The sequence below is a fragment of the Acomys russatus genome, chromosome 2 (assembly GCF_903995435.1).
Source record: "Acomys russatus chromosome 2, mAcoRus1.1, whole genome shotgun sequence".
In the NCBI taxonomy this organism is placed as follows: Eukaryota; Metazoa; Chordata; class Mammalia; order Rodentia; family Muridae; genus Acomys; species Acomys russatus.
Genome location: NC_067138.1, coordinates 89,460,370 through 89,483,715, shown reverse-complemented (window position 1 = coordinate 89,483,715; position 23,346 = coordinate 89,460,370). Strand labels below are relative to the sequence as shown.

The 23,346-nt window shown below is 44.9% G+C and overlaps 1 protein-coding gene across 1 annotated transcript in view; it reads left to right on the top strand.

Moving 5' to 3' along the window:
- Window positions 1–3,486: 3,486 nt before the first annotated feature.
- Ttc39b (tetratricopeptide repeat domain 39B) overlaps window positions 3,487–23,346 on the top strand; it is a 64,017-nt gene continuing 44,157 nt past the window's right edge. The window contains exons 1-2 of the mRNA XM_051163821.1: window positions 3,487–3,512; window positions 17,790–17,891. Of these exons, the coding sequence (XP_051019778.1) occupies window positions 17,803–17,891 (89 nt within the window). The 5' untranslated portion in view covers window positions 3,487–3,512; window positions 17,790–17,802. The remainder of the gene's footprint in view (window positions 3,513–17,789; window positions 17,892–23,346) is intronic.

Below are 23,346 nucleotides of genomic sequence, written 5' to 3'. Positions count from 1 at the left end.
GGCCTGTTAATTCTTAAGTGATAAGATGAGCTCATTGCCTTTCAACTTCTACTGTCTTCTCGCTGTCTTTCCCCGACTCTTCATTCCCTTTCTACCTTTGATAAAATAGTCACTTAAAATGACTACTAAAACATCTAAAAGTAGATACTTGAGAATTTCATTGTTTGAAATGTGTCACCACTGCTGCTTTGAAAATTAACCACCATCTCTCTAACTCTTCCTATCTCTGCCTTCTTCTCTCACTATGCCTATAGAACAACACACGCAGAACTCCTTAACGACTTAGAGATACTTGGCTAAGCATCATTTTATATGTGTAGTTTAATATTGTTTATCATACACATTTAATAACCGGTAACGAATTAGAAGGACTCACAGTCGATGGAGGCTGAAGAGGCGTTAGGGGACTTATATGACTTTCATTATTGTGCAAAGTAATTTCCATGCTATTTATTTTATTTTTGTTGTCCAGAATGGAAGTGTTTAAGGCAGCAAGGGGGTCTTCTTTTACCTGTAATCAGAATGTTCTGACTACGTGCACCCGCAGCTCTGATAGGCGCTCTTCAGGGTTGTGTCCTACAGACATTTCAGGTAGAAGATTTTGGCTTCTGTCTGCTTTGGCAGCCTTACCTTTGCTTTTGTGTAACTAACTGTTTCGCACATCAGCTCTCCCATTGATTTAAGGGGTTGTTTGGCATTTAAGAATTGTGGTCCGATCTAAAAGAAATAAGTCCAGAAGAATGTATGATTTGGGTCATTTCCTTTCTTAGCTGTTTGAAGCAACATCTGTGCTTTAAATGAGCCCCATTGAGGCTTCAGTACAGTGGGATTCTTTACAGATAGATCTGTCCTGTACTGTCATTGTCGTCTCCGCCTCCTCCTCCTTCTCGTTCTTCTTCTTCCTCTTCTTTGTCTTCTCTTCCTCTGCCTCTACCACCTCCTCCTTCTCCTTCTTTTTTTTTTTTTTTAAAGGCAGGGTTTCTCTGTGTAGCCTTGGCTGTCCTGGATTAACTTTGTAGACCAGGCTGGCCTCGAACTCACAGAGATCCTCCTGCTTCTGCCTCCTGAGTGCTGGGATTACAGGTGCGTGCCACTGTGCCTGGCTTGATCCTAAATTTATAACTTAGTAACTAAAACAGTATATGATGCTCTTGCATAATTCCATGTAAGAACTATTTTGTAGTACATACCTTTAACCTATGAAATAGTTGATTTGAAAGCATTTTGTTAACTTAGATATAAAAAAGTTGCACAAATAAATGCCAATCAATGTGTAATACATACTGAGAAAGCACGTCTGTTTTTATTGACCCATTATACCACTGGAGATGTGAGACATTTTGATTATTTTAGTGTAGCTTCATAATGGTTCTAAAATGAAAAAAATTTTTTTTCATAAACAGAAAAAATGTTCTTCTAGATTTAACAAACAAGAGAACTTAATTTTGCATGTTTCCCCGTTTCTGAGATTGACCCCATCAGACCATGGGTAAGAGAATGCCTGCTTTGTGAGATGGTACATGGTCTCCTCTTCCTCCTTCTGCTCCTCTTCCTCCTGTTCTTCCTCCTGCACCACCTAGTATTCTCCCACTACTAATTTTATGAAATTTGTGTAGCCTTGGCTGTCCTGGACTCGCTTTGTAGACCAGGCTGGCCTCGAACTCACAGCGATCCACCTGCCTCTGCCTCCCAAGGGCTGGGATTAAAGGTGTGCGCCACCACCGCCAGGCTAATTTTATGAATTTATAAGACACTAGGCTTAGCAGACATCAGTCTAGCACATTCTCTACTTCATAGGGCGTTTATAGTTTGGGGAACAAAGCTGACTGTATATGGATAAAGGTTCTAGGAAGTTCTGTCTCCCTTGGTTGTTTTTTGTTGTGGTGGTAAAATACACACTATAGCAACTTAGAGAAGAGTCTGTTTTGGCTCACACTTCCACAGGGGAAGTGCATGTGGTGTAAAAGGTGCGCCAACTGGAGCAGGAAGCTACCAGATCACATCTCCAAACACATGCAAAAAGCAAAGAGAGTGAACCAGGCGTGGGGACAGGCTGTAAACTCTCAAAGCCCACCCCAGTGACCTACTTCCTCCAGCAAGGCTCCTAATCTTTCCAAACAGTGCCACCACTTGGGGACCAGGTGTTTAGTACTGAGCCTGTGGGGGACAGTCTCCTTCAAACTGCCACACCCTCCTTGACATCTTCCTTCAACCAAGCCTCAGTGTCAGCACTCCTGGGGTGAATGCACAAACACATGTGGGTTGGGTGGCTTATAATACTAGAGAGCATATTGGGAAGTCTATAGTAACTTTTTTTTTTTTTTTCTGAGGCAGTCTTATGTAGCCTAGGTTGGCCTGGAACTCACCGTGTAGCTGAGACTACCCTTAAAAATCTTAATTCTCCTGCCTCCATCTCCCACATTCTGGGGTTGCAGCTGTGTGACACCACATCCAGCTACACTGGGTCCCCTAAGTTCTACATGAGCAGGAGGCCTCGTTAGAGGGAAGCAAAGCCACGGAAGGCCTGGCTTCCTGAGAGCCTTCGCTCCTCAGACTGAGACATTGCAGGCCAACTTCCGAAGCTTGCTTATTTAGGGTCTCTGGACTGGAGTTCTTTAAGCATGATGCTTTTGGTACTGTCTTAGCCAAATCTGCCTCAAGAGCTGGGCTTAGGAACACACAGGAAGAGGAGGCAGAAGGATTGGGAGTTCCAGGCTAGCGTGGGCTACAGAGTAGGGCTCCATCTCAACAATCAGAACAGAAGAGACACCCGCAACAACCGAACCACAACTCTGAACTCAAGCCCACTTGAAATAATATTTATTAAATGCCAATTTGAAATTGACCTTTTCAGCAAACATATGACTGTCATGTGATATGTACTTGTCACTAAAATAGACCGCTACACTGAAAACTGTAGAGAAACCGATTTTCCCTTAGTCCGTGTCCCTCAAGTGTGTTTTTAAAAAGTCCATGGATAGAAAATGTAACTCAATCCTAGGAATAACAACCTGTTCTTACAGTTTTCTTAAAACAAGAAAGTAATTCATGTTATTTCTTGATAGATGGAGAAATGCTCAGGTTAGGTGAAACTCACTGGAAGAGCCTGTGGTTTTTTATAAACCCAGTCCCTCTGTACCTGTCTTGCCTGTTCCTGTAGGATAACTAAACAGTGATGGATTAGGACTAGGCTGCAGCAGGGATTGGGAAAAAAAAAAATCTCCCAGCATCCCTTCCTGCGGAAGCAGCCTCCACAGCAGCGAGTGTAGCTGCCACCGAAGCTGACAGGTCTAAATTCACCCTGCAGTGCTTTGGGAGGCTGTCGGGGTCTGGCAATTAAAAGTCTCTTTGGAGCCCGGGAAATGAAGGAGATGTTGAAGATTTCTGTTGTTTTTTATAGAGAGGAATGACTCTTAGGGTTGGCTTTTAAAAAGATCTTGCAGAAGAGAGGGAAGGACATCTTCATAGTGGAACCGTGTTCTTTCCTCCGAAGTTACAGTGGCCGTGAGCCCGTGAGTATGTTATATTTATTTAGTGGTTCCAGGGGGATGTGATTGCAAGGTTCTCTAAGTCTGTGAGGATTTGTTAAAAGAAAGCTTTGGAGGAAAAAAACCAAAGAGTTCAGTTTCACTAGAGACCTGCAGGTTTTGTTAGATGACATTGTCCTCTTAGCGGCTTCCTGTCTGCTTGCTGAGGCTTCCCACGCCCCCTCCCCCTTTTGAATCTTCTGAGGGCGAGTGCCGTAATTGCTGAAAGCAGCACGCCCCTGTCTGTGCGCCCGCTCGCCCGCATGCCCGGCCCGTGCTGCAGAGGCTGTGGTCTTTCTGGGTGCCACGGCTGGCTGACCGGGTGCTGCAAGGTGTGCCCTGGGGCTCCCGGGAGACTCACAGCGGAACAAAGGCAGCAGGCGGGGGTTCACTTGTGGTGTCTGTGTTTGCCTTCCGTCCTCTGCTGCCTTCTTCCTAGCATTTTGTTTTTTCTTGCTATGGTAATTAAGACCTTAATGATGAGTAAAGTGCTGTTCATTGAGAAGCAGCCGCATCAGTTATCCTAGACCTCCGCCTGGGTGGTGCTGGCCTCAGCCAGTCTCTGTGGCAGCTGGTAGTGAGTGTAAAGCGAGCTCTGCTTCATGACCTTTCTAGGTTGTGCATTGGAGTCACTGCTGATCTGTGTGTGTGACGCAGATCTTGAACTCAGGACATCTGTCCTGAGTCATCGCGTCCCACTTTCCCCTCTCCCGTCACCAGAGGCTACACTGCTTCTTTGCTGGACTGGCGAATGCACCTGAGCATTTTGTTAGCACAGAGGTTGATTTTGGATTCCTCCTTTGACCCTCATGTGTTCTTGATTGGCCTTTGTGAACTGATTTCATATCATTTGGCCATCGATCGGATCCTCCCTGTATCGTAAAACCACATTAAAGTGATTGTTAAAAGTGATACAGTCAGAGGTTGGTGGTCAAAATACTTTTAAATTCCAACTGGTAGCATCGTCTTTGCACATGGAACAAAGATTGACTGAGGCTGATGTGTATATGGACTTTCTGGTGCTGGTATTTGGTTGATTTCCTGCAGAGTAAAAATAAATGAGGGATTTTTCTAAAACAGAAAAAAAAAAAAAAATCCCTGCCACCTAGAGATCAAACATCTGCTGTTTTTATTTTTAAACATTTTGTCATACCTAAGTACAGTGACTTGAATTTAATTAGGAAGGCTTGCTAAATTTAGGACACCCCGACTTTAAGCTTACAAAAGAACATTCATTCATTCATTCAGAAATATTCACATTTGTTGCAAAGCTTTCTCCAAGCTCTGGGGATATGATGCTGAAGAAAATACTGTATTTGGACTCCTGGAACAGATATTTTTAGCAGGTTAAGGAGGCAGTTAAAAACTAATTACCAAGTTATTTCATTAGAGTGGTGGTGAGCTCTTCAGCTATATAACTAAAGGCTACTTTATGAGCAGCCTTATATGGGACACATAAATGCTTGAAACTAGTGCTGCCCCAGAGCTCCAGTCATGGAGCCTTTGGGTGCGTAGCTGGAGGGGGATGCTAGAAATATTTTTATTAGTCCAACAAGCATGAAATAGGCACTGTTTTCTTTTCATTTTTTCCAGAGACAGGGTTTCTCTGTGTAGTCATGGCTGTCTTGGACTCACTCTGTAGATCAGGCTGGCCTCCAACTCACAGAGATCCGCCTGCCTCTGCCTCTTGAGTGCTGGGATTAAAGGCGTGCACCACCACGTCAGCTGTAATAGGCACTGTTAACTAGAGGCTTTACATTAGAAAGAACTGGTTTCTGCTTTGGTTGGTTCACCGGGGAAGGGAGGGAAATTGGTTGTTATGTCCATTCTGTGCCACCATTTCCTATCTTAGGGGAGATGATAGAACTAGATCCTTCTTCAGATGTTTTCAGGGCGAGGCCTCCGCCATCACCTCCTCCTCCTCTTCTTCTCCTTTCTTAAAAGTATAGCAACTGTTCTGTCACTGTACATCACCAATGAGGAAAATGAGGTACACAAAGGTCAGACCCACTGCTCAGGGTCATTCAGAGTGTGATTACAATGACGTGGTCAGCCCCATTGACCCTGGGTCATTCCAAGTGCTGACTGTAATGGCATGGCTTATAAGCTGGCAAACTGGTGCTCCTTGGGGTGATGGCGTTGTGTCTCTTAGCTGGAAGTTGAGTGGAGGAAACGTCCCACAATTCTTTCTTCTGGTAGACACACTCTACTGTGTTTCTGGATATCATGCATCATGAAAAATAATAGAAGTTATTATTTCCTTTGGCTCCAAGCCCAGCTCTTCCTATCATTTGCACTCGTGTTCCTCTACCTGACATATGCTTACATCCTCGGCTCCTTTTAGAAAGGTGAAACCTGGGTGCGGACAGGCTGAGCTTCAGTGGCAGGCCACTGCTAGACATGGGAGAGGCTCACCCGAGAAAATGAGTGGGAGTGGGAGGCGGGAGCAGCCAACATTTCTTGTGCTTTATGTTCAGATTGCTGTCTGCCAAGTCCTGAGAGCTGGCACCCTTAGCAGTGCTCCCAGAGACCCCAGCAGGACGTCAGTTTCTGCAGTGTAGTGCTGAGGGTGGCTTTTCAACAGAGGCATTCGAGCAGGTCTTCCTTGACCTGCCTGCCAATTTCTAGATGGTGACACTGCTTCTTGGTGGGAACTATGACAAAGACCTTGGGAGCCTATGGCCTCTGTTAACACCACACTCCACACATCGGTTGCCTTTGTGGTTCCAGCTGGTCACACACCTCAAACCCTGCAGTTTTGGCTAGGCTGTCTCTCACCCTGCAGGCAGGCAGTTCTTGCTTTACCTGTTAACACTTTGTGTTTCCAGGCTTCCTCCTGGCTTTGCTCTTTTAAAGCTTCTTTGAATCTTGACTGCTGGGTTCATCCTAGGACTTGCCCACACAAGTGTTAACTGCCTTTGCCCTGAAGACGTCAACATGTTGGACAGGACAGGCCTGTGGGTGTTCGAGACCCCTCTCCAGACTAATGGTCTACTGGAGACCTAGTGCTCGGCATGTGGATTTCTGGGAGTGTCATGTGCAGTTTCCCCTTCTTTTGACATTTCATTAGCCCACAGGTCTGGACAGCTCTTAGTGCCAATCACATGGCACGAATGGATTTCTTTACTGATTATTTTACATTAGTGCACTATAGAACGCTTGTAGAATCATCTCAGGTGGCTGCATTTTAGAAAGAGAAAAGCATGGGGCTAAGACTTGAATTTCACCTGTGGTTGGGGCTGTGGTCATTATCTTCTTAGACAGAGAGTCAGGCAGCTGTTGAGCCTTTCAATTATCCAGGATGTAACATAACACATTTACCTGCTGCTCACCTCCTTAATAGCTCTGGTCTCCCTCCACCTCTTAAAGCGATAGCATCTGGTTACGGAAGCCATTCCATCTTTGTATCACAAGCTAGGAGAGTGAATGTTGGGGCTTAATCTCTCATGCATTTATATGCCTCTTTCCACGCTAATTTACCCACCAGCATCTCTGCACTAATCCGCTCCTGCGTTTACTTCATCACCGCTCACCGCAACTGAAATACAAGTCACAGGGCAGAGACACAAGATAGGCTGAGAAAATGGCTTTTGGATGGCCGCCGCTTTTTTTTCCTCTCTCTCCGGAATTACGGGGTGAATGAAAGGAAAACGTGTCTGTGCAATTGCTGCTTAAAGACGTCTAGTTATTCTTTGTTTCAGTTGTGAGTTTTTTCTTTTTTTAAAGACTGAACAACTTCTCCCAGACCTTGCCACACTGAAAGCCTGCATTTGCTGTGCACCGTGCAAATATTTGCTTCTGTGCTGGGAAGGACACAGTCATTGGCCAAACACTGCTTTTCACAGCCTCTGCCCAGGAACTGCTGAGTGGCAGGAACGTCCTGGGCCATGTAATGGGGAGCTCTTGGTTCTCCTCACCTCAAGTGGCCTAATAGCATCCCCACCGTGTGCAGCCCCTTAACTGTATTTATGTGATGTCTCAGTTTAAAAGTTTACAAGCGGAGCAAGTGCATCTCTTCGTGGGAGCCTGTCCCGCCCCCCCCCCCCCCCCCAGCAGACTGAGCCTGTTCTTCCCTGCTCTTGATGAGGCCCACCATCAAAATTGCTGACGCACCTGGGGTGACAATCCAGTTTTGCGTGTGTCACAGCACACCGTGGCCTCCTCTGTCTTGGAGGTATTCTGGTGAGAAAGGACAAGTCAGAGATGAAGGAAATTTACTGCTAGGAGTGATTATTTTTTCTTCAATTTGCCTTTAACTTATAAGAATGAGCCACGGGACCTGGAAGACAAACCAGGAGCTGTGTACATCGGCCAATCTGCCACCCCGTTGTTGATTTTTCAAATGACATAGGAAATTAGATTTTCTGTGTAAGGACAGAGTTGGGAAGGTCTAGGTTCCTGCTCTTGGGTGTTTGCAGCTTCTTCGGGGGAGGAAAACAGCACTCCGTGGGGGATAGTTTCTGTTCCCTTAGTGAGTCAGGTCTGAACGGGTTTATGCTCTATGTGGAAATGAGCTTGTGTTCTTTTCAGACCGTCTCGCTTTGCTGTAAAGCCCCCGTTCCCATTCCCACCAGGAACAGAAAACAGGGGCACTGAGCTGGCAGCTAAGTTGAAGGAAGGATGGTGGCGAGCAAGGGTGACTGCCAGGTGAAGTGGGAACTGAAACTCTGCAGCTGAATCTACCTCCTTCTCCTTCCAGGGAGAAGCTGAGGCGGTGTAGGGAGGAGCCCCCGCTTAGCCACTGCTGTGCAGCCTTCACACAGCCAGGCTGCCTGTGTGGCTGTGGGTGACTGTGGAGGGCAGTGGCTGAGGGGGACTGTGGAGGGCAGTGGCTGTGGGGGACTGTGGAGGGCAGTGGCTGAGGGGGACTGTGGAGGACAGTGGCTGAGGGGGACTGTGGAGGGCAGTGGCTGAGGGGGACTGTGGAGGGCAGTGGCTGAGGGGGACTGTGGAGGGCAGTGGCTGAGGGGGACTGTGGAGGGCAGTGGCTGAGGGGGACTGTGGAGGGCAGTGGCTGAGGGGGACTGTGGAGGGCAGTGGCTGTGGGGGACTGTGGAGGGCAGTGGCTGTGGGGGACTGTGGACGTGGTGGCTGAGGGGGACTGTGGAGGGCGGTGGCTGTGGGGGACTGTGGAGGCAGTGGCTGAGGGGGACTGTGGAGGCAGTGGCTGAGGGGGACTGTGGAGGGCGGTGGCTGTGGCAGCTGTAGGTACCTTTGGAGCTTATGAGTGGATGCAGCCCTGATCCTGGGGTTTAGCGCCTTCTCTTGGTATTGGTTGGTTGGCCCACAAGGATCCTGGATCCTAAAGAGCTTTCCCTGCTTTGTTACTGAAGTTTTTTATGTGCTTTTGTTTTCTCAGGTTTTTTTTTTTTTTTTTGCCTATGCGTCTTGCTGCTCTGAAGTTAAAAACTTTATGTCCTTGGGAACCAGCCTTGCCTGTTGGGTTTTGACTGAATTTCCAATAGTTGGTCTAAACACAGTGAGTGTGTTAGGTTGGTGGGTAGACTTGGGTGGCTGGTCTGCTCAGAGGAGGGTAGTGTCACCCTTCACTTGTCCCCTGGTTTCTTTATCCAGTCAGCATAATGCCAGTTGAAGGTTCCTACTTGCAAAGCCCAGGGCTAGGTGCTGAGACGCCACTCTTCTTCTAGATGTTTGCTGTCCCAGGAAGAGACAGTTACTTAGGACTTATTTCATTTTGTTCATCCTAGATGTTCTGTCTCTGTTAACACGGCTTAAGTGGTGTGAGCAGCATTTCACTACCATGTTGCTAAATCACATCTTTCTTTGAAATTATTTTATTTATTACCATCATGTATGTGTGTGTGAGTGCGTGTGTGGGTCAGAGAACCATTTTGGGAGTCTGTATTCTCCTTCCACTGTACCATGGGCTCCAGGGATAAAATTCAGGTTGTCATGCAGTGTGTTGAGCACTCTTACCTGCTGAGCCATCTCTATGGATGACAAATCATTGCTTCTTTATACAGCATTTATCATTTGGATTTTGTTTTGTGTGTTTTCAGGCAGTGTATCTCTATAGAGTCTGGGCCAGCCTCAAATTCAAACCTTGCTGACTTTTATGTAGTCTCAGTGTACAAGGTGTTCTGGTCTCCAAACAGGAAATTAAGGCTGATAGTGCACCGTTATTTACTGTCCCTCCAGGGCTACTTCCTTCAGTAAAGAGTAGGTTCAGCTGCGCCCCGCCCACCCCCTTGGGAAGTCTGGTCTTGGGAGGCTGAGGCTGGAAGAAGACTGAGAGTTCAAAGGCCTGACTGGGTAATTTAGTGAAACCTGTCTTGGAATTTATAGCCTGAGGATATAGCTCAGTGTAGAGTGCGAAGTGCAGCCCAATCCCCAGCATCAGTAAAAGGGGAATAAATCATAATTCATTTTCAGCAAAGGCAGTCAACGGTAAGAAACCACACTGAAGTGGTAAATTAATAAAATTGAAAACAGTTCAGAAGGATAAAAACAAACTGTTTTAGTTTAATTCTTAAAATAGTGAAGAAGTACGTTATAGTGGAGGAAACAGAAAAGATCAAATTAGAAAAACAAACAAACAAACAAACAAACCCACACCATTTCTGAATTGTCTGAACTGATGTGGAAGAAACATTCGGCAGAGACGCACCCTGTCCTCACCTGGAAGAGCTAAAGCAATACATTATGCCGTGCTTGCCCATTTTTAAGCTCCATTTTGAGCTGTGTGCGCGATAGGCATGGGATGTTTAGAGTTTATTTTCTTAAATTAATACTTGAATGTTTCTTTAGTGATTTGAGTTCAAACATTCCCTTTCCTGATTATGAAAACAATGTATGATCATGTCTGAAAATTTGGACAAGACAGACACAGGTACAAGGAACGCAGCCTAGCTAAGTCCCAGTGATAACCTTAAGAATTTTAGTTTGGGTCTAGGAGATTTGTAGTAAGTCGTAGAGGAAGGGTATCTCGGTTATCAACACTTTACTCTCGCATCTATTGTTTTCTTATTTCAGGATATAACAACTATGTTCTAATCACCCTGTGGCTTTATCGATTTTATTTTTATGTAAAGCGTCAGGGTGAGAAGGAGGGGGAAAGCTGGAGTGAGGGTTTTCTGATTCTGATGGCAGTGCTGATAGGCCAGGTGGAGAGTGGTGAAGGCTGAGGGTAAAGCACTGTTGATTGACATTCTGAGTTCTGGGCTGTTGGTGTTCTTGCTCCTCCCCATCTTCCCAGCCGGGTATCTTTGCTTCTGATTTAAAAGGGAGGATTTGTTTTCATTTGTATGTATTCTCTGTGTCTGTGGTGTAAGCATGGGTGCAGGTGCTAACAGAGGCAAGGAGAGGGTGTCAGGTCCCTGGGAGCTGCAGTTACAGGCAGTTGTGGAATCTGAGAATGGAGTTAGGTCTCTGAAAATGCAGTAAGTGTTTTGAACCACCGAGCGGTCTCTCCAGCCTCTCTCTCTCTGTCTCTTTCTCTCTCTGTGTGTGTGTGTGTGTGTGTGTGTGTGTCTCCCTCCTGCCCTCCTCCCCCTCTGCTTTTTTGAGACAGGGTTTCTCTGTGTAGCCTTGGCTGTCCTGGACTCACTTTGTAGACCAGGCTGGCCTTGAACTCCCAAGAGATCCACTTGCCTCTGCCCCCCCCCCCCCCCCCCCCCCCCGAGTGCTGGGATTAAAGGCATGCACCACCACAGCCTGTCTTTTCGATTAAAAGAAATTATTTGTGTGCCTGTGTGTGCATCACACCTGCTATGACATATGTGGTGGTTCGAGGACAACTTTTGGAAGCCAGTTTTCTCCTTTCACTGGCTTGGTTCTGTGGATGGAATTCAGGTCATCAGGCCTGGTGGCAGCACCTTTAACCACTGAGCCTTCTTTGATATTTTTGAGATTGAGTCTCATGTGTCCCAGGCTGGCACTTTGTAGCTGAGGCTATCCTAACTCCTGATCTTCCAGCCTTTACCTCCCAGCCACCAGGATAACAGGTCTGTGCCACCATGCCTGGCTTTGCTCTTCCTTTCTCGTCCTCATCATCAGCACCCCATGTTTCATTAATCACTGGCCATGAGCTTGGCTATTGGAAGAACCCACCTGTTGGGCTGACCTTGGCTTGTGAGCAGTTTTAGCTGTTTGTATGGTCAGTAATAAGAAGCAGTGGATGCCCAGGGCAAGGGTGGGCCTGTCAGGGTCCTATGTATCATATCTCCAGAGGGCGTTGTAGTGTATATTGGTCTTTCCTACAACCTATCAGGTGGCCTCTCCTGAGGAGAAGCTGAACACTGATGAAAAAGCTCAAAGAATGTTAGATGCATTGTATTAATTTTTGAAATGTTATTGTTTTCTTTTTAAAATGGTCTAGCTTTTATTTCATTTTTTTTTTCTAGGAATGTAGCATATTGTTTTGGATTTGGGAGCAAGTTAAATTTAAATTGGTCCTGCTAATTATAATTTAAGAGGAAAGCATAAAAATAATAGCTGTGAACTTTTGAAATAGTTCTATGTAGTATTAGAGTGGCTGGGTGGTGGTGATGCACGCCTTTAATCCCAGCACTTGGGAGGCAGAGGCAGGCAGATCACTGTGAGTTTGAGGCCAGCATGGTCTACAAAGCGAGTCTAGGACAGCCAAGGATACACAGAGAAACCCTGTCTTGAAAAACAAAACAAAACAAAAACAAACAAACAAACAAAAAACAAAAAAAAGAAAGAAAAAAGAAAAATAGAGTGATACTGAAATCAATAATAAGACAGATAACTCAATTAGAAGTATGAAAATTATCTGGATAGTTCTCAAAGACGATACGCAGCTGGCCAAGTAAGTGCCTGAATAGATTCTCCATGTCACCAGCCATTAGGCAAATGCAAGTCAGAAGCACAGGACAAGGGCCTGGCTCAGTAGTGTTTGCTGCATAAGCCTACGGTTTGCGTCCTGAGCACCCCAGTGCTCATTACCAAAATCCCCAACTCACAAGCAGTTACCACAGTTACCAAAATGACAACTATCAGCCAAACTGTAAAGAAACTGAAGCTGTTTTCCCCCAAAAGACAGGGTCTCTCTGAGTAGCCCTGGCTGTCCTGGAACTCGCTCTGTAGACCAGGCTGGCCTCGAACTCAGCAGTCCACTTCCTCTGCCTCCCAAGTGCTGGGATTAAAAGTGTGCACCACCATTGCCAGGCATGAGCTGTCATACTTTATGGGTTAGGTTATAAAATCATACAGTTACTTTGGGTATCAATTCTTCAGTGTCAGATGCGGAATTATCATATGATCCAGTTTATTCTATTCACATAAAACTCGTACATGAATATTAATGACAGCAGTCTCCATGATATATAAAAAAAAAAGTCCCATACATTATGAACAAATGGAATGACAACCAAATTTGGCGTGCCTTTGCAGTGACACTATTATTGGATATGACGGAGTATTGCTACCTGTACATACAACGGGAATGGGTCTTGGAAACAAGGAAAGTGAAAAAAAAAAAAAAAGCCAGTCATCCAAAACAACATGTATGATAGTTGATATTCACCCAGAAAAGTCAAGTGCAGATGCAAAAAGATTAGTGTTTGCTTTGAATTAGAGCTCACGTGGGACATGGAGAATGACAGTGAACAGGTGGGCACCTTTGGGTGACCGGATGTTGTAAGTCAGATTGTTTGATAGTTAGATACCTTTGGGAATTATATCTCAAAAATCTGTTAACAACATTTAGAAAAAATTACAGTGTCTAAAACAATGCAAAATAAAGGCATATTTTCCTTCCATATTAATACTTGTAGTTAGAACATAATGTGTCACCTTCTTTAGTCTCTGTCAATCAAATGAGAGTGGTTCCCCCCCACTATTTGATTTAAGAAAAAAAGAAAAAAAGAAAAAAAAAAAAGAGAAAGCGTTCAGGTAAAATTTAAAAGTTGAACTACTTACAGATTTTTAAATAGAGCAACATAAATTTTAGTGTTGCTCTTTTACAATACATGGACATCAGCACAGTGTTAATATACTGCTAGCCTTTATTGAAGGAAATAAGCAAAGACTTGAATAAGTCTCTGTATTAGTCAGTTTTACATTATTTCAACAAAACACCCGAGTTAGCTAATTCATATAGAGAAAAAGGTCACTTAGTTCAAGGTCCTAGATCAGAAGTCCCATTAGTCTTGACCTGTGGCCATGTAGCAGATGGACAGAATATTATGGTGGTAGTTTGTATGGGAACATAGTCACATCCTCAACAGGGGTAGAGAAGGGATGGGCCCACTAGGCTTGTTCCTTTTGTAACATTGTTCCCGAGAAACTCAAAGGTTACAGTAGAACTGCCTGACACCTCCAGTGATCAGTGCTGTTCCTCTGGATCCTACCTCCCAAGGGCCCACCATTTCCCAGCTGGGACTAGTTCTTTAATTACAATGGACTTTGGAGAGGGCAGAGCCGACTTGAACATACCAATGTATATAGACAGAAGAAGCGCAATATTATAAAGAACATTTTGGCAGATTTCTGTAATAATATAATGAAATCTGAATAAAAAACACAGCAAGACTTTTTTGTATAACTTTATAATAATTATGGCTGTCAAAATCGCAGCAATGAGAATGACAATATAATAAAAAGATCCCAAATACCAGTTAACAAAGCAGATGACTTGCTTCTATTTGTCTCCACTTATCAAAAAGCTGAGGTGACGGTAAGTGTGTGAAGTGTAGTGGGCAGTGGATACGGGGAATAGAAGCATGCTCAGAACCAGGCTGAACACGTGGAGACTTGCTATCTGTTAGGGCTTGCAGCATTAGTGCAGCGTTGCCACAGATAATAACTGCAGCATCAGCACATGCTGCAGGCTCGCTGATCAACAGGGAGGTCATCAAGGTGGTTAGATGCTCCCCAAAGCACTTGGGAAATGGAAGACAAAATGTTGAGTTAAGATTTATTAAACACAAAATGCTTTGCTAGTTTATCACTGGGTAGGTGATAAAACTATAGCATTTTCAGAAATTTGTGTACTTATTGGAGTAAAATAGCTGCAAGCTAATGTAAAGTTTTTGTTTTGTTTTCTTTTGTTTTTCTGAGACAGGGTTTCTCTGTGTAGCCCTGGCTATCCTGTTCTGTAGACCAGGCTGGCCTCCAACTCACAGAGATCCATCTGCCTGCCTCTGCCTCCCAAGTGCTGGGATTAAAGGTGTGCGCCACCGTCGCCTAGCTAATGTGAAGTTTTAAAAAGAGATGTATTTGTTTTATGTGTATGAGTGTCTTGCCTGTGTGTACATGTGTATACCATGTGTGTGAGCCTGGTGTGTACATGTGTATACCATGTGTGTGAGCCTGGTGTGTACATGTGTATACCATGTGTGTGAGCCTGGTGTGTACATGTGTATACCATGTGTGTGAGCCTGGTGTGTACATGTGTATACCATGTGTGTGAGCCTGGTGTGTACATGTGTATACCATGTGTGTGAGCCTGGTGTGTACATGTGTATACCATGTGTGTGAGCCTGGTGTGTACATGTGTGTACCACGTGTGTGAGCCTGGTGTGTACATGTGTGTACCATGTGTGTGAGCCTGGTGTGTACATGTGTATACCATGTGTGTGAGCCTGGTGTGTACATGTGTATACCATGTGTGTGAGCCTGGTGTGTACATGTGTATACCATGTGTGGTGAGCCTGGTGGTATGTTACCATGTGTGTGAGCCTGGTGTGTACATGTGTATACCATGTGTGTGAGCCTGGTGTGTACATGTGTATACCATGTGTGTGAGCCTGGTGTGTACATGTATATACCATGTGTGTGAGCCTGGTGTGTACATGTATATACCATGTGTGTGAGCCTGGTGTTCAACCAAGATCAAAAGAGGATGTTTGGTCCTCTGGGGACTGGAGCCATGGGCCGCTGTGAGCCATCATGCGGGTGCTGAGAATCGAACCTGGGTGTTCTCTCAGAGCGGCAGGCTAACCCTGAGCTACCTCTCCAGCCCTTGTGTTCTATTTTCTAGAACATAACCTTAGCATTAAGTGGCCAGCCAGGCAAAGGCTAGCAGATGTCCAGAGGACGAACATTTCTGTGTGCCTGTCAGTGCTTTAGGATTTTGAGAGGACTTCTGTCTTCTTTTGTCTGGAGGACGAGTAATTGATTGCCTGCCTTTGCAGGAGTTGGGGGTGGGAGTTAAATGTGGTTCACACTGTACCCAAAACCATATTCCAGATATAATGTATGCGTGCTGTGCTATTTTTCTCTTTCATACATTTGAAACATTTTTAGCATAAAAAGGGGGAGAAAAATAGGTTCTTGATGCTTGTTTTGATGAGAGCCTGGGCTGGGAAGTGTCATGCTGAAAAGGATGTGATGGAGGTCACCCAGGTCCTGAGGGAGGCAGGGTTCTGCACTGTCAGCACCCAGCGCCCAGTTTCTTTCCTGATTCTCCAGAGGCCCTTCATCCTGAGAAGGCGATACATCCTGATCACTCTGCCAAGTAACTTTTCTACGGAGCAAAAGCAGAAACCTCAGAGGGAGAGCTGGAGGTTAAGGGCCTTTGGTAGAATGGTGCCTGCCACCATAAGGATGAAGTTTTGGCTCCTGTGGAAAAGGATGCTGTGGCCGTTGGTGCCATTTTATGACCAGATCCCTGGAGCAGTCCACATAGGAGAGGAGACTGGCAGACACGCATATCTTACTGTCGATGCTTGCAACTGAGGCGGGTTACAGCACACATACATTCTAACCGAGAACAGCAACTGATCCTGAGCAGATCCTGTTGATTAAAAGTGCTGTTTGTGGTATGATAGGCCTGGTGTGATATTAATGTAAACTTTAAAACATTTCCGGGACATCAGTGTGTATAAAAACATAATGGGTGAGAAGGGTATCATTTAAATGTTTGTCACCAGATTCAGGTCTGGCCGTTCACCTAAGCCAACACCGGAAATAAGAAGCTGATGGGAGGGCAATCATTTTGTTGAAGAGCTGGCATTCAGGACTGGCATGGGGACATACACCTGCAAACCTGGCACTCACAAGGCTGAGGTGAGGGTTGTGGTCAAGGCCAGTCTGGCTATTGAGAAAACTTTTGTCTTTAAAAAAAAAAGAAAAGAAAAGAAAAAACAACCCCAAACAAACAAGAAGTGGGGCTGGAGTGATGGCTTACTGGTTAAGGACACTGGCTGCTCTTTCAGAGGACCTGAGTTGGATTCCTGTCACCTACCTGGCAGCTCACAGCCATCTGTATGTACCTCTAGACTCAAAGGATAGACACCCATATGCATGCAGGCAAAGCACCCGTACGCATTAAAACAATAACAAACCCCAGCATCCTAGGAAGATGACTAGCTTTTGCCTCAGATTCCATATTACAAATATAATAAATATTTTAATAATGTTCTAATAAAAGCAGAGCCATGCTTGGTGTCTCACATTTCCAATCTCAGCTCTTGGGAGGCTGAAGCAAGAACATTGCTGTGAGTCTGAGGCCGCCTGAGCTACGGAGACAGACCCTAACATAAAACTGAAAAATCTGGAAGACTGTACATATAATGATATGGCTTAACCATAGTGACACTTGTGATCCCAGCATTTGGCACGTCGAGAGAGGAGGCTCGCTGGAAATTTGAGACCACCCTGATCTATATAGTGAGTTCCAGGCCAGTCAGGACTATGTAGCCAGACCCTGCCTGTCCCTGCCCTCTTCCTCAAGGGGGGGGGGGGGGGGGGAAGGAGATAGATGGCTGTGAGCCAGCAGTTATTTTTGTTTTGTTTTTTATATTTTTTTTCGAGACAAGGTTTTCTGTGTAGCTGTCATAGAATCACTCACCAGGCTGACCTTGAACTCACAGAGATCTGCCTGCCTCTGTCTCCTGAGTGCTAGGATTAAAGGCATGCGCCACTAGGCCAGCAGTTTTTAATCTGTGGGTCATGACCCCTTGGTGGGGGGAGTCGCATATCAGATATTTACGTTATGATTTATAACTGTAGCAAAATTATAGTTATGAAGTAGCAATGATATGGTTATGGATCACTTCAACATGAACTGTATTAAAGGGTTGCAGCATTTGGAAGGTTGAGAACCACCGCTGTGGGCGACTTTAATATACTTTTTGTATGTTAAAATATAAGGAAAATCAGTAAATCTCCCAGTGGCTTTATTTCCTAAATGTTTAACACAAATAGAGTTGTATTGCTTTTCAGTTGAAATAGAGATGAGCTGTGTGATACGACTAGTGGACACGTAGTGTTCTCTTGTTCAGCTCTTTCTCCCAGAGCGAAGAACTAAAACCCTCACTGTTTTTCAATCAACAGATCTCCGACGGACATGGCAACAGGCAGCTTTCATTTTGCACCATGTGACACCAAACGGACATCCAAACAGCTGGGAGCATCTGCTGTGGGAAGGTCAGAAGGGTGTGTGGGGACTGTTGGGGACTCCATGGAGACTAGCACATTTGTGAGGTGGGGGTGGGCCTAGGCAATGAGAGAGTCCATTTTACAGGTTAGAGAAGATGACGCATGCCAGGGGACCCAGTGGTGTAGTAAGAGCAAAGCTAGATTCAACTTTGGTTACACAGCTGCTTGGCCCTCAAAAGCCATTAGCGTTATTTTGTGTATGCGCACGAGTGTGAGAGTGTGTGCCATAGCACACGTGTGTAAGGCAGAGGACAACCCGCAGGAGTCACTTCTCTCCTTTCACTGTGTGGGTCCCAGGAATTGAAGTCATGTCCTCAGGCTTGGCAGCAGGCACATTTTACTGGCTTATTTTTAAACTTTAAGACTTTTGCAGCTGGGCGTGGTGGCGCACGCCTTTAATCCCAGCAGAGGCAGGTGGATCTCTGAGTTCGAGGCCAGCCTGGTCTACAAAATGAGTCCAGGACAGCCAAAGTTACACAGAGAAACCCTGTCTAAAAGAAAAAAAAAAAAAAAAAGAGACTTTTGCTTTATTTGTTTTGTTTGTAGCTGGGCAGGCCTGGCATTAGCTATGTAGTTAAAGATGAGCTTGAATTCTTGATCCTTCTGCATGAAGTTCTGGAATTACAGCAACCACACATGACCTATATTATATCTTAAAAACCAATGTTGTGTTAGTGTTATTTTTCTTTTTTATATTCTTCCACATCCTTGGCTTAAGGATATATTTTAAGAACTATATCCAGAGGCTGGAGAGATGGCTCAGAGGTTAAGAGTGCTGGCTGTTCTTTCAGGGGTCCTGAGTTCAATTCCCAGCATCCACATGGTGGCTCACAACCATCTATAATGAGATCTAGTGCTCTCTTTTGGCGTGCAGGCACACATGGGGGCAGAATACTGTCTAAATAATAAATAAATAAAATCTTAAAAAAAAAAGAAAGAACTATATCTATTGTAGACACCCAGGAGCCACAGAAAGCACAAAGAAAATGAGATGCGATACCAGAACAGTGTATTCTTCTTAGACTTACTAATTAATTGCTTTAATTGGGACCATGTTACATTGTTCTGTAGGCTGCTTTTTAAATTTACATATCATTATATTTTCCCTTTCTAATAGTTTTTTTTCCCACAATATCATATTTAATTGCCAATTATTGTTCTTTCCAATCATTCTAGAATTAACAGATTTCTGGATGTATAAGTTGGTTTTTTAAAAGTATGTGTGTGTGTGTGTGTGAGTGTGTGTGTATGCATGCAGGTGTGTGTGTTTGTGTGGTGAGTATGGGTGCTGGTGTGTTGTGGTATGGGTGTGGAGGTCAGAGAACAAGCTCAGATGTCAGTTCTTACCCCTCACTCTGAAGCAGGATGTCTCGGCGGCTGCTTACCCCAGGCTAGCTGGCCACCAGCTCTAGGGATTTATGGGTCTCCACTCCACAACAGTGCTGGGACGTAGGTTACAGTGTCTGGTTTTATGTGGGTTCTGGGGATGTGAACTCAGCCTTATCCCCAAGCCACTTCCTTAGCCCGAGTTGTTCTTTTATGGGTTTCAAGACATTTTGTTAAAGAAGTCTTAGCACCCATGGAAAAGTCCTTTACATTCTTCCTTACCGGTTTGTGGCGCTTTTGCATTTGTCTAGCGGGTCTTCATTTTAGATTTGACATTGGAAGTCGCTGTTCACAAGTGTGCTCCTTATACTCATGGATTTGGCGAAGTTGTCTTAATATGGAAGGGGTTGAAGGATGGAGATGAAGTTGGAAATAGCTTGTAAGAATCTTAAAAATTGGGCTGGAGAGATGGCTCAGAGGTTAAGAGCACTGTCTGCTCTTCCAGAGGTCCTGAGTTCAATTCCCAGCAACTACATGGTGGCTCACAACCATCTATAATGTGATCCGATGACCTCTTCTGCCATTGCTGGCATACATGCAGACAGAGCACTGTATTCTTAATAATAAATAAATAAAATCTTAAAAAAAAAAAAAAGAATCTTAAAAGTTTATTTTCCACATTACTTTTTAAAATTCCAAATGCCTTTGCCGGGCGTGGTGGCACACGCCTTTAATCCCAGCACTCGGGAGGCAGAGGCGGGCAGATTGATGTGAGTTCGAGGCCAGCCTGGTCTACAGAGCAAGTCATAGACAAGGCTTCACAGAGAAACCCTGACTCGAAAAACAAAACAAAACAAAAAAAATAAAAATAAAAATTCCAAACGCCCTTGGTCAACAAAATGTGACTTTTTTCTAGAAATCTTCTCTTCTCATAGTTATCCTCAAATCCTTCCGTTGCCTAGGTAACTACAGCATCAACATTTATAAAGCTGTGCTTGAAAGCTGTAGTACAATAAAAATCGTTGAAAGCAGTAGTGAATAAAGGTCACAGGTTAACTGGGGTTATGGCTCAGGAATCTTAACTTGGAGCCCGGGGCCACAAGTGCAATTTCTGGGAGATAGCATGATAAAAGAAAGGAGAGGTGGGATGGGCAGGGGACCTCTGGGAAGAGGGAAGCATCGTGGGGAGAATGGAAGTTCAGCAAGAGCCACAGACGTGGCGCTTGTGGGGTGGGACTGAGCAGTGGCCACAAGATGGACAAGGATTTGAGAGCGGGCGAGTTCTGGAATCGGGTCTGTAAGGTAGATGTTCTAAAGAGGCACGGATGCATGCAGGCTGAGAAGCGTCCTTTGTATTTTGGGCTTAGTTCTTAAAGAGAATGGAGGAAGTTGGGGCAGGAGGGGATGTTGTGCCAATCAGTTTCTGCAACTATAAAGACTGCCTGAGGCCATCAACTCAGAAAGGTTTATTTTGTTTCTAGCCCATGATGGGCCAGCCCTACTGCTTTTGGCTCTGTGGTGAGGCTGCACATTGTAAGGGCATGTGGTGTCCGTGGCAGGCCAATACTGCACTTACATCATGGCCAGGGCAGGGGACAGGAGAGGGAGCCAGGACACCACAGTCCCACTTTACCACATGGGTCTTAGGGGACATTCCAGATGCCTCCCCCCACCATGTCATGGCTAGCAGAGGGTAAGTTACTTCCTTGTTTAGTTTGCTGAAGTAAAGATGATTGAGATTTGCACATATGTCTGAGTTGGAAGAGGAAAGGTTAGAGATACACATCCAGGAATATGTGGAGGTCAGATGTGGGAAAAGATATAGGGATGCTTCCATATGGCATTAACAGTTGTAGATTTCATAGACTCAGCAATGTCCCCACCCCATCCTCATCAGAAGATACTGTGCTGATGTCACTGAAGCGTCAGCCTGTCGGAGTCTGTGGGTGTCTTTGGGGGCATCCCAGCACTGTGAAGACAATTGCAGACACTGCAGGAAGTAGAATTCCAGATGTTTAGTAGGACAAGGTTCCCAAATGGTGAGTCATTGGTTATGGCAGAATATTGAGTGGACGCTAGTGTGGAAAGAGGAGGCTCCATTTGCATTGCTTTGGAAAGAGTGCAGCATAGGGAGCCACTGCTTGTTAAGAACATAGGTTCAGTTTTGCGGGGTGTAAAAGTTGTAGAGATTTCACAGTAGTGTGCGATACTGCGCAGTGCTGTACTGTACTCTAAGTGGTTATGATATGTCATTACAATCTTATTATGTATTATTGTTAGTATGTATTACTTTAAAAAAGAATGAAGGATAGATTGCTCAAACCATTGAGCCTAACTTAGTTCCCCTTTTCCTTTTAGTTAATTAATAACTTAGTTAATAGCATATTTGTGGGGGGAGGGGTTGCACATTTGACGCTCACAGGACAACCTCAGCTGCCTGTCTTAGGGAGCCTTCTATATTTTGTTTGAGGAAGGACCCCTCACTGGGCTGCAGTTTGACTACGTAGGCTGGGCTAGTTGGTCTGTGAACTTTCAGGAACCTGCTTCTTTCTACCTTCTGTGTCATTGTTGCTGTGATTAGAGGTGTGCTCCATTGCATCCTGCTTTTTACATGGTTTCTGGGGGTCGAGTTTGCAAGCCACTAGCTTTGCTGACTGACCTGTCTCTAAAGTCTTTGTCATCTTGGATAAGAGGTCTCACCATGCCCCGATGTTATTTCTATGGAAAACTCCTCAGACTTTCTGAACTTTCATTCATTTTCTCTTCCATATTTACATTTTATTGTGTCCCTACTCTAGCGCCGACTTGTCTGGTATTATACAGTTGGGTGGATCTGTGAACAAATGACTCCGAATTACTGAAGGCAGTTAAGTTATTAATGGCACAATGGTACTAACAGGAGGCATTATCCAAGGATTTCTGCAAGACACTAATCTCAGTGCATCACATGTATTAACAGTGACATTCATGTGGGCACTTTTACTAGATGTATCTTATGAATTAGGAAACTGAGTATTAGGGAAGAAAAAGGACTTGTTATGGTCAAATGTAGGATTGGGGTGAGGTCAGGAAAGAGCCAAGATCTCATTCACTACAGGCATACAGCATTTGCAGTCACGCATGCTGAGTGATTGTTAAAGGGAGAAATTGGGTTGGGATGTAAGGGACACTGCTAACATCATCCCGGGTATTTGTTAGAAATTATTTTGTATGGTTTTCAAAAACATAAGACTAAAACAATCTCCCTACCTTGTATTATGTCATGTACATTAGAAATATATACATTATTTTGTATTGATTTTAAAAACATAAGACTAAATCATCCCACATCATGTACATTAGAAATAGAAAGGAATCTTTGCTTCACTGAAGATACGTAGCAAGAAATGGGGACAGCCCCAGCAGGTTGCGAATGGGAGCCTGTGGGCTGAGCCTCCACAGCGGCTAATTCACACGGAGCTGGAGCATTCACAAGCATGCCCCAGGCAACCTTCGCCGCCTCTGTGGGTTGTGAAAGCACCTGGGTGTAGATGGCCAGGGACCCAGAGCATGTAAACACTCACCTTTACTTCTAGTTGAAGATTCATTTCATTCTATCATGCCCCGCTTGAGGGGAATCCGTGTTGATGAGCTTCTCCAGAGATGCCTGCTGAGTTTTAAATGGTCTTGCTCATTATTCTAGTCTGATTGGACAGCTTTGGTGGGACTACGTTTCCTGGGCCTTAGTCTGAGGAGACAGTGTTGTGAATATAGACAGTGTTGTGAATATCTGTTTAGGAAGAGACATCTGGGAGCTGTACAGAGGACGAATTAAGGCAGAATTGGGCTTTCATTTGAGACACTGCCAAGCCTACTGAGTCAGAAGCTCTTGAGTGGGGGGGGGGGGTCCAGCAGCCTGCGTTAACAAGCTCTCAAAGGTGTGCCTAAGGCTTAAGATGGAGAATCACCAAGTCAAAACATTTGTCACCAGGAAAGTCTTCCTGGGAGAGCATTAGAGTTTGGGTCAGAAGGGGTAACCTTCTCCATTCATGTGATGGCCTTGGAGACAGTGAGGGCTGAATGTCTCCAAGAGGAATCCTGACCAACACGGAAGTGTTAGAACACTTGGTAGCAGCACTGGTCGTCT